The sequence below is a fragment of the Crocuta crocuta genome, unplaced genomic scaffold, assembly GCF_008692635.1.
Source record: "Crocuta crocuta isolate KB4526 unplaced genomic scaffold, BGI_CrCroc_1.0 scaffold39, whole genome shotgun sequence".
Lineage (NCBI taxonomy): Eukaryota > Metazoa > Chordata > Mammalia > Carnivora > Hyaenidae > Crocuta > Crocuta crocuta.
The window spans coordinates 909,267-921,596 of NW_027533334.1; the positions used below are offsets into that span (position 1 = coordinate 909,267).

Sequence of the window (12,330 nt, forward strand, 5' to 3'; positions counted from 1 at the left end):
AGGACTTGACAACGTCACACCGAAAATTGACAGGGGAGTAGAAACAGAAATCTGGTCTCCTGGTTGTGATCTCTAAATAAGAGCCCTGAAGCATCTGAGAACATTTTTTCAAACATCCCATACTGGGGTGGTTAGTGTGGTGTATACCAAATAAATGCGACCCCTTTGATGTAACTTTGGTAAAACCATTAAGCCATAGTCTCTACTTTTAAGGCTTTGGGATATGACCGAATATCTCTAAAATGAAAAGATAAAGGCCAAGCATCCATCTCCTCTTCCTGGTAAGATTTATCTCCCCTATGCATGATCCTCTACCATATATGATAGCTTGAGCAATTTTTGTCTCAAATAGACCTAAGACACCAAAAATCGTTATTGTTAGAAAGCAAGACCAAAGTCATAATGGACAAATATTGGTATATAAAAGCTGATAATTCAACTTATTTAGATTAGTTAAAATCCCAATTAAAGTTCAAAATTATAGGACATTATTTTATCTAGGAAAAAAGGCGCATAATGCCTGCAAGACTCTATCCACAGCTGACTAATTTCTTAGAGAATGGGTTCTATATGGGATTCAAACCCTCCAAAATTAATACCATGCAAGGTCAATGCAGAACTACATTCCAATTTGTCTACCCTCAGCCTCTGTTTTCTTAGTGGATTTGTTAGTTACAGGGTGACATCAACCACTGTCTTAACAACCTGACAGAACAGGGTCAGAGACCTGAGAGCCTGGAGGGAAAATGAAAAAAAAACAAAAACAAGCAAAAAATGGCGCCGGCTGAAAATGGCAAAAATGAAAATGGTAGCACTTAAACATTGGAAAACCATATACACATAAAATTAACTCCTCTCCAGCTAGGCTATAGAAGGTCCTTAAACCTGCTCTCTTATTTAAATCTGTTGAAGGTTTTCAGTGGTTTTCAACTTCCATCTTTGATGGAAATGACCACACAAACCATCAGAAGGATATATGCATCATATAAGCAAGTGCAGACCCACGCATTCACAGTGCTGTTTAGACACACCTATTCACATGCATAAAGTGTCTGGTGCTCACCAATGGTGTAGAACCTCTTCAGTTCACTCCTCCGAGAAGGATGCTTCTGGGTATTGGCTGCATTGTTCTGCTCTTCTTCAATGATGGGGGTCTTGGGTGTGGGGGGCTTACTCGCTTGCGGCATTTGCTTTCCTGCACCAGCCAAAGGGTTGAACCCTGGAGCGGTGATATCCACTGACTGGGACTTTTTCTTCAACCTACAAGTAAAGAATACCACAGGCTGTGATTACTGACCCAGGAGATACTGGTTTCAACTTTATCTTCATCACAACTCTTTTTTCAACAACTGAGTTAATATTTGGCCCTGAAACCTAGAAAGAGTTATTCAGAAATTATAGACCTTCCCTATAGTATTTTAAATTTTTCAAATATTTGTGAAACTAGTTGGGGAAAAAAAATCTACTTAACCATTTTTAAAGGTTTCATTAAAAGGTATTAGAATGTAGATGCGAAAGGGCTTATTTTTCCTAATAGCAAGCTAAAATGTGGTGTTGGACAGAGATAATGCATGTGGCTATTGCTTTTAGTTTTGAAAGGAGTATTTTTAAGGCCATAGTAAAACACTAGTTAGAAATAAATTGCAACCCAGAAAAAGATAATGAAATGATTATTTGGATAACTAGAGGCTGTCAGTGCTTTTCTGTTTAATCTATAATAGCGTCTCAGCTGCAAAAATTATAGAGTTCACATTATTTCTGCAGACACTGTCATGAATTGCTCACTTCTACATTTTAGAGAGCTGACATCAGAACTAACATGGAAAGCAAAAAGCTATCCATAAAACATTTTCCCTACTCATGCATAGAGAATGTTTCTCTTGGTGTAAAAACTACTGACAAATGATATGAGTTAAATTCAAATACTTCAAGCCACACAATTTTATATTTGTACTTGTAACTGAACCCTAGGCCTAATGTACTCTTGGCTCTTGGTACTTCCAGAGGCTAATGTTAAGTGTCATTTTTCAAGTCTAAATTCTCTACGGAAAACAAGTTGGAAGTTTTCTTTTTTTTTTAATTTTTTTTCTAAAATGTTTATTTTGAGAGAGAGACACACAGAGACAGAGAGGGCAAGCAGGAGATGGGCAGACAGGGAGACACAGAATCCTGAGCTGAATTCTGAGCTGTCAGCACAGAGCCTGACATGGGGCTCAAACTCATGAACCACGAGATCAAGACCTGAGCCGAAGTCGGATGCTCAACTCACTGAGCCACCTGGGTGCCCCAGCAGTTTTCTTTATTAGCTAAATAATCACACCTGAATATTTGCAACTTCCTAAAGGTTTCATCTCTCTTCATACATCTAGGCTTTATTTCAGCCCTACAGGTTCTATGCATGTTTCTAGACTCAGTTAAAAAATGGCCTCCTCTTTGGGGATAAGCACTGGGTGTTATATGGAAACCAACTTGACAATAAACTATTTGTAAAAAAATTAATTAATTAATTTAAAAAAATGACCTCCTCTGGGAAGGTTCCCATGACATGGACCTTGACAATCTCACATCATTCCACAGAGAGAGTTATTCATTATTAACTCTCAATAAGCTTCTATTAAATTGAACTTACCAGAGTAAAGGATTTGTTAAAGGAATAAATGTATCAATTAGTAAAAGATTCATTAATGAAAGCAGTGTTAATTAAATTTTAGTAATTTCACCGTCATCCATATGATTTCTGCCATTCCCACATATCACTCACTTAATATTCATGCACATTGAACTCCTTTATCCAAATTGCCAACAAATATGTTAAAAAGTGCTCAACAGCATTAGTCACGAGACCGAACATAAATTCAGACCAAATTGCACTCATAGCACACCCATCAGAATGGCTACAATGTGAAAGATATCTTTGATATAACATAGATATCTATGATATCTATGATAACCACTCTCCCTGCCTGTCCCTTGCTCACACTCTGTCTCTCTTTTTCTCAAATATAAATAAACATTAAATAATGTTTTAAAATATTTAATAATAAAAAAGAAGGCTGGTACTAAAAAATACATACTATATGACTCCATGTATATAAAGTTCAAACAGAAGCAAAACCACCGCTGATATTAAAAGTGTGGGTAGGATAATCATTTGAAGTTATTACACTGACAGAGACATAACATAGGGAATATAGTAAAAAATGTTGTAATAATGTTATATGGTGGCAGTGACTACACTTATCATGGTGAGCACTGAGTAAAATTCAGAATTGTTAAATCAGTATATTATGCAACTAAAACTAAATGACATTGTACATCAGCCATGCCATGGAAACTATAGGTTTTTTAATGTCAATTTTCTATAGATAATCCTATAAACTTTATCTCAGAATTAAATTTTAATTTCACTTTAAAGCAAGTTTTTAGGGGGAAAGTAGTAGGGATTTAAGGGAAAGGTGGTAAATTTTACAGAAGGAAAGCCAGTTATTCTCTAGTGTGCAGCAAAGATTATTTTCAAAATGCAAATGTGACAAGTGTTATCTTGAATTCTCATAGAGTATTTTTATCACCAAATACTGTTTATATTTAACATTAACCTGTTTCACAATTGTTCCCAGTTACTAACTTAAAGTCTCATATTGTAGCCTATCAGCAATGGTAGTTTATATTTGATACAGTGCTAGATACTACTATTGATGAACTTTTACATCACTTAAAAATGTCTTAATGTACCACAAGTCCTTTTTACAGACTCTCTGGGATGAGCAAAAGGACACACTTCTGGGTTCCAGAGGCCAAAGGCAAGAAGAAAATAGCCCTGTGGTATTTTCCCTGTTCCTGCTGCCCTTCCTCACAAGAGACTCTTCCCAGTCAACACTTGAAGGGTGTCATGATTTCATTGTTGTTGCTGGAGTCTGGAAAACTGCAAGTAGCTTTGTTGGCTTGCTTAAGCAAAGACTTCCATTTATACATTTTTAGAAAGCAGAACTGTGTGGGTAATTGAATTACCCCTCAAGATTCTAAAAATGACTACTCTGATTGGCAAAGAAACCTGCAAACTGCTACCTTCAGTTTCCAAATTTCATGAAGGGAAGCCTCTCTCAATTTTTAACAATGTTCAAAATTAAATGTGTTAAACAAAAGTAAATAGCATAATGGAATATGTAGGTGTACATGCGATAAAATACTCACTGATATTAAACATTACAAATAGAGATGAAAATCATCTCTTAATAGGTGTCCAAAGTATCTCTGTTTAATGTGCTTTGCATTTCCAAAGGATAATGAGTGCCGACATCTTGGATGGAGAAAGGGAAAGGAGTAAAAGGAGCTGTCCCTCTTGGCATGGCTCCCATAGGCAGACCATCCAGGGTTTCATAATCTTTGCTCTTTACTATCCTGTTTTTTTAGCAGAAAAGAACTATTCTTGCTCTTTGCCACATGTATTCCAATACGTTTTTTATTTTTTCAGCAAGGTAACAATGTTGGACACTTCTCTGAGACTCAGTTTTCTCATCCACAAAATGGGGATAAAAAGGCTCAGAGGATTAAGTAAACATCCTCTGTGAAAGTGCCTAGTGTAGCACCTACGTGGGATGTTCTCAGGAAATGCAAGTTCCAGTCTCTTTCTAAGAGGACGTAAGGGATGAGGTAATTTTGTTCTTCAAACTTTCAAGAGATGCTGTGGAAATTATGTAACAGCTTCTCAAGATCCTTAGCTGCTGCACTACTTTAGATAAACACCAAAACTTCAGGGCTTGCACCACCTTTCGTAGGGGGTCTCACCTATTCTGAAGTGTGGATTTGGGGGAAGGAGTAGAAGATAAGAAGAGTTTAAGCTAAATGGGAATCCTTTGTGTGGTGTGCAATGTGTTATCTCTCCAAAGCGTTTGGAAAACAGCTGAATCCACTGAGTAATTCGCTTAAGGACATGTATTTTTTATCTGTGTGGGGTGACGTAAAATAACGAACTCAAGCAGAGGTGGAGACCAGAGAACCAAGGGAAGTAAGGACAAAAACCTGAAAGGAAGTGTGAGGAGGGATTTTGACCTTCCTACTCTGTAATAAATAGCAGGACTCATGCCAATTTCAACTAGTTCTCCCAGGGGCAGGAAAAGCCCAGTGGGCCAATGATGAAATGCAAAGTCATAGGAACTAGAGAAAGAAATAAGTGGCAAAAAACTTCTAACACCAATCAATTTAAATTTTTAAAAATGTTTATATTATTTCTGAGAGAGAGAGAGAGAGAGTGCAAGTGGAGTAGGGACGGCAGAGGTGGGGGGGGGCAGACACAGAACTTGAAGCAGGCTCTAGGCTCTGAGCTGTCAGCACAGAGCCCGATGTGGGGCTCAGACCCACGAATCAGGCTGAAACGCAAGAACCATAAGATGATGACCTAAGCCAAAGTCAGACACGTAACCAACTGAGCCACCCAGGTGCCCCCAACATCAACCAATTTAAATGGGATTCCTCTATCCTCATAGCAATAAACTAAATTTTATTCTTACATAATTTATTTCTACTTTCCTAGAAGCATAAAAGATCTTCCACGCATTTTCCAAATCACTAACTGGAATGTAGGCATCTTTTGGCTTAAATGAGTTAATGGGCACCCCGAAGCCTAGGGCTTGCATCACCAGTCACTAATGTGGCTTTATGTTGGCCAGCTCCCAAGGACCTGGGTCAATTCTCTATTTTAATGGCTTTACCCATGGAGACACCTTCTCTAAGCTTTTTTACCTTTAGCCCTTAATTACTATTATTTGTTGCTTGCCACATTCTTTCGGTCATACTTTTCCTTTTCCTCTCACATTGTAGGGTTTTCATCTATTGTCACTACCCTTCTATCATCTTCCATTCAAGTCATAGCCAAGCAATGCTTGTCATCTCTCTATGTCTGCCATGCTCTGCATCTTTTAACAGTTCTGTTATTTTGTCTAAACACTGCATGATAGAACTCTACCTTAAGCCTAAACTAAATCCTGCTATGATTCAAATGCATGAGGAAAAAAAAAATGGTTTCATTTAGTTTGGGTTCTTAACTGGAATTACATCTTCCATCAAATGGAATTCAAATTGTACCTTTATTATAACTAATTGGATATGTTCCTGAGTTCTGTAGCTATCTGGAAAAAAATAATATTCTATTATACATCTAGTAAAGTCATTAGGATGCTCTGGGGTACCGTAGCAACAGTTGAGAAAATCTAGTATAGTATAATGAGAATATTTCCTAGGTCACAGGAATTTGAAGTGGTATAACATTAGAATATAAAAGCCACACTTGCATATATTTGACTGTGCGCCTGGAGAATACAGCAGAGTGGCTAAGACTATGAACAGGGTGGGGTGGGGGCAGATTCCCTGGAACTGAATGTCTAATCTGGTATTTATGAGTTTGCTTCCTGGGAAATTTTCTTAACCTCTCCTTGCCTTGGCCCTCTCTTATGTAAGATGGAGGTATTAATAACTCCTGTTTCATAAAACTGACATGAGGATTAAATGAACACTTATAAAAAGACTTAACATGTAGTAAGTATTATTTGCTTCAAACAAAAACACAAGCAAACATAAGCAGTCTCTGAGCATTTATAATGTACAGGATACAGGCCATACATACATTATTCTATTTACTGATCACAATAAATTATGCAATAGTATCATATTCCTTATTTGTAGAGGGGGCAGCTGAGGCTTAGAGAAAGAGATAGGGCTAAAAGTTAGGGATGCTAGAATCCAACCAGGACATTTTGACCAAAAGGCCACACTTTGAAATCAGGAGATAGTGATAAATTTCAGCAGTGACATTTACTAGTCATGTGACTTTTGGCAAGGACCTGGACTTTCTATGCCTCTTATTTCCTTACCCATAGTGGTGGAAGTCAGACTATCTGCCTATTTTACCCAAGAAAGTTACTGTGGGCATAAAATGCATTAACTTATGTGAAAGCAGTTTGTAAAATTCCAGAAATCTGCAGTACTAGTAGCTATACAAATTCGCTCTTTGTCACATCAATTTATTGTATACTAACAAAATGTGCATGTATACATGCATGAATGTAAATGGCTATGCCCCCAAAACCCAACATTTGTAGTCCTTTCCAGTAACTTCCAGAAAGAAGACCATCTGTGGTTTGCACAACTCATTACTGTTAGCAAAGCTGTCTCCTAGCTTTCTAAAAGAGCTAGTGTAAGGATATTTCTTAAAGTAGTAAAGCTGCTGAGAATGCAGATTTTTTCCAAGTTGGATACTGTGGCTGCTGCAAAAATCTCAAGTCACTCAAAAAGAGCTTTTGAGAGCAAATGCCTAAAAAATTTCACATTTCAAAATTAAGGTCTTTTGTTACCCCTTCTGTACAGTCTGACTAAAAATGAGCAGCTAAAAACAAACCACCCAATCAGCAAAAACCAAGCATACTCAGAAGTGCAACTGGAAAAAAAAAAAGATTAGAAATCTATGCATTTAAACAAATCAAACAAACAAACAAATAAAAATCCAGTCCATTAAGATATAGAATATGCCAATTCCAGCCCGCTTTATAACTGCTATGCCCACACTATCCTTGGTGGTCCTCACACACGAGGACCGAAGCAGAACATCTCATCAATGTGGAATCACAAATTGCACAATCTTCTTTTACAATTCTAATTCAACAGAAGTATCCTTTGGGAGTGTAAATTGGTATTAGACAGTTAATGGGACACCATAACTAGGTACCTTGTTATAAAAAGACACGTTTCTAGTCTTGTATTCATCCTAAGAAACTTATGCTTCCCTATTTAGAAATACAGAGAACAGAGAATTCAAGAATTAAGCCACAGATGCAATGGTATGTAGGAATGGTTTGCTAGAAATTCTCTTGTTAAATGCAATTGAATTCAACTCAGTGAAGGGCAAAGACACTGTATATGAATTGAGTAGAAGCTTACATGAATTCATTGCTATTATATCTAATTTTATGCTAAAAATACTAGAAATTAAATACCAAACCAATCTGCCTCTCCATAGTTTAATAAGACATAACATAAGAAGTGAACACTTCTCGTTGACCTTTAATGAAAAAGACATCCAAATCCTTCATGTTTACCACCTGGTTTATTTATATCCCTACATTTATACCAGTTGAGAGAAAAGAGGAAAGAAAGAAGCGTGTTCTATTAGAAGTCTTTACCACCAGATTAACTTAATTCCTACATTCACAGAGACTCTAATCTGTTCATCAGTTTATTCCTAGGATTTAGCAGTTCTTGGCATATAGTAGGTAATAAGTAAACAGATAACTGAATGAATGAATGGTCTCATCCTGGGGAAAATAAAACACAAGAAATAATACAAAAAGACAATAAAGTTCACATATAAAAATCTATGAGAGTAAACTTTTTTGGACACTTTGGGAGCAGATACAATGACCAATTTAATACATTCATATAACACAGCTTTCTCCTCACCCCATTATGGGAATGTTCTTGAGCTTAGAGGAAGGAAATCATTTCATCTCCATTACCAATATGAAGACAAATCTGAACAGTATTTCAATTCTTTACTTACTAAATCTAGTCTTGTAATCTGTAAGGAGACACTTTGCACTTTGACAAACTGATATCCTTACACAAACCTTTTTAGTGGTGGCGTGGAGAAGAGGAAGGTGAGCAAGGACTCTGGAATCAAGGAACTGGGTTCAAGTTCAGGATCTACTGTTTTTAAGCAACCTAATGAGGAAACATTTTAATTTTACTGATTTGAAATATCCACTTAATGTTTTTGGAGCACTCATGAAGAGTTTTGCATACCATCTTTCTACTACAAAATTTCAAGGCACTAAGTTAATCATAGTAACACTTTTGTGAGTTTCTCCTTCCTCATATATGCGTTCACCCTGAAATTACACAAATTTCCAATTTATTTCAGTTTTTGCCCTGGAACTTCAAAGCCTTTCAACTGGAAAATCCTGAAAGTACAAACACATTATGCAAATCCACAGATTAGGGCTTGAAGGATTTGGAAGTCAAATTCTTGTAAATGTTTAACAGCCCTCTACAATAACTCACAGAGATGAAATTTGATTTCATTACCTTTGATGAAATGATTTGCAACGTGCTATTGCCACACTGAATGCATTCTGTTTATTTACTTTAGGAAGAAGAAACCAGAATAAATAAGACTATCTTAAGACGTAGGCTTCTATCCAACACTGCTGATTAAAGGAATCTATTTTCATCAGGGCCTATTATAGACTATCTGTATAAAACATATGGACCATCTGATTAAAATGTAGTTTTGCTTACGCACAACATAAGGCAACTCTGACCTTAATCAAGATAGCTTCTGTAGGTAATGATAATCTGGGCCAAAGCCCAGTTGTTTATAGATAAAATGCCAGTGCAGAACAACAATCTCCCATCCTAACTTCCCCAAATGAAGACCCAAGGATCAGGAAACGAATGTATAGGAAAATCAAGGACTTATATTTACAAATTAATTCAGGACCTTGATGGAAAACATCACTCTGGTTAATCCATTACTTCTTTATCTCTTTAAATTAGATCATCCTTTGATAGAGAAAAAAAAATCTTTGTCATCCTAAACGTTTCCAAATGATGTTTTATGTTTTTCAAATATAAGATGCATTGTTGACTATTATTGATTGAAAATGATTTTTTTGAAAACTGCCCTATTTAGATTTGGATTAGTCATCCTAGATAGGGCATGCCGTGTCCTCTTCCCCAATTTGAAAATCACTAAAGTATCTGTTACATGTTTCTTCTGTTCAGATGATAGTAATTCAATACATGAAGGCTATGTAGGGCACTCAGTACAACGGAGTTGGATTTTAGACTTTCTTCAGATAAATGTATTACATAATATTTAAAACTACATTAAAGAAATCACTGTCTTCTTCCCAGTGGCAACTCCATCGGGAAATTACTTATCTTTCTCCACCATATTAAATCTTTTTTCCTCCCATTACAGAAGAGAAAATGGTCCTCTTCTTGTTAAAGCCAATCTCTTCATGTGTTCTCTGAATCCAACTGCATCCTCTCTATATTCAAGGTTTTAATGTACTAACCACTCTCTTCCCTCTGTGAGTCCTGAACCAACTGAGGAAGAGGTACAGTGTCAGGGACCCCACCACAAGGGGGCAGCTTGGAGAAGCAGTGCCCTGGTGAGCATGACCCATGGGCAGCTGGGCAGAGGGAGTTCAGAGAATACCACAGACAGGCATCAGGTCCCAAAGAGGGGAGGGAGAGGAGGCTGGGCCAGTGCCCTTTTCACAGTCTGAGCCGTCACTCTTCTTCCTTTGGGGAGGCAGAGGCATAGAGAGCCAAAGCTCTCTTTTAAATTCTTCAGAAAACAAGGGAATGTCTTTTTTTTTTTTTTTCTGCCCAAAAGAAGGGATGCAGAAAAGGGAGAAAATGTTCTTCCTATGTCACTTTCTCAAGGCCTTACTCACAGGCTACCTGCTTCCTGTTCTGGCCACTGATCTCGTCCTCTTTGCTAAACCATCCCCACCACTATTCAACCAGTGGATAACCTCTCCCATCCCTTCTAGTCCTTTTCTCTCTAAAGCTACCATCCCACTTCTTGGTTTCTCCTCTCCCCTTTACAGCATTCAGCATCCTCTCCCACCCATTGTGCCACACCTTCTGCTCGGCACCCACCACTTTCAGAAAATGACTCACTTAGGTATATAATCCCCTCATGCGGTCCCACTCAAATGACTTTTTGGTTTTCATTTCCCTTAACATTTTAGTTGTGGGATGTGTTTGAGGAGGTGGATAGCACAGAGGTTAAGGCCATGGACTCTGGAGTTAGAATGCCTGGCTCTCAAACTAGGCTCCTTACTATAGAATCCTGGGCAAATTATTTAATCTCTCTCTCACTTACTCATTTGTAATATGGACTTAATAACAGTACTTACCTCAGGATTTTTAAAAAGATAACACTATCCTTATAAATATTCAGCATGATGCATACTGGTAGATATACATCCTCAGCTTTTTTTTTTTTTTTTTCATTCCCTCTTCCTTGAAACATTCTAGCTTAGATTCCCTGACAGACAATTCTTCTAATATTCCTTTTCCTAAAAAAAAAAAAAAACAAAAAACTTTTCCTCAAAGAGTCTCTGTTTTTCTTATCCAATCCTAAATTCTGGACTATCCTGAGGCCTAATGGAGGTGGGCCTCCCTGGGCTCTATCCTTACTATCTCCCTACGTATTTGCACCAACTCCCTTGCGATTAAATATTTATATGATGAAAATTCCCATATCCTTACCTCCGGCCCAAATATTCTCCAGAACTGCAAACGTAAATACACAACAGGTTTCCTGGCATTATCGGTTACCTGTGGCGTGTCCGTGAACAAATTCTCAATTCCTAAACTCACCTCAAGCTTCCTTCTCATTTTCTCTATGTCTGTCAGTGGCATCACCACCACCACACAGTTCCTTAAGTCAGAAACTTGGAAGTTATAGTTGATCCCTACCTTTCCAACACTCTCCACTTCTAAGTCATCAGTAAATTCTCTCTATTCTGCCTTCAAGTCCCCCTCCCCCTCCTTCTTTCTTCTCCTCTTCCTCCTCCCCCCCACCCCCATCCCCTACTCCTTCTTTTCCTTCTCCTTCTTCTGGCTTCAAGTTCTATATTAAATCTCTCCACTTTTCTCCACCACCTCTTTGGTCAGTTCTCTTCTGGATTACTGCCAGAGCCACCATATAGGTCTCTCAGTAGGACTTTCCTTTCCTGCTACTTTTTCTTCTTAAAGCAGCCATAACAAGCACTTTAAAAAATTTTTTAATGTTTATTTTTGAGAGAGAGTGAGAGAGACAGAGCTTAAGGGGGAGAGGCAGAGAGAGAGGGAACCAAAGAATCTGAAGCAGGCTCTGGGTTCTGAGCTGTCAGCACAGAGCACGATGTGGGGCTGAAACCCACAACTGTGAGATCATGACCCAAGCAGTAGTTGGACATTCAACTGACTGAGCCACCCAGGGACCCCCATAACAAGAATTTTTAAACATAAAATTTTAAATATATAATTTTCCTCAGAAAAACATAGCTTCCCATCGTGGCTGGATTTCTTAGCTTCTTTCTATGGCCCATCAGGTCCCACATGTATCTACCTCCTACTTCATCTTGAGCTATTCATCATCTTAGCCTAGTCTATTTCTTGCTCAGGCTCTAGTCATTTTGGTATCCTTCAACGTTGCCAAACATGTCAAGCTTTCTCTATCCTCAAGGTCCGTGCACATGTTATTCCCTTCATTTTGGAAGAATTGCTGGTTCTTTCTCATTTTTTCCAGTCTCCTCAGAGAAACCATCACCCATGAGGCTA

General features: G+C 37.8%; 1 protein-coding gene across 2 annotated transcripts in view; it reads right to left on the reverse strand.

The window, feature by feature from the left end:
• The window catches only part of OXR1 (oxidation resistance 1), a 360,417-nt gene that overhangs the window by 213,121 nt on the left and 134,966 nt on the right, over window positions 1-12,330 (reverse strand). For both annotated transcript variants that reach the window (XM_077748152.1, XM_077748153.1), the window contains exon 2: window positions 1,064-1,260. In XM_077748152.1, coding sequence (XP_077604278.1) covers window positions 1,064-1,260 — 197 coding nt within the window. The remainder of the gene's footprint in view (window positions 1-1,063; window positions 1,261-12,330) is intronic.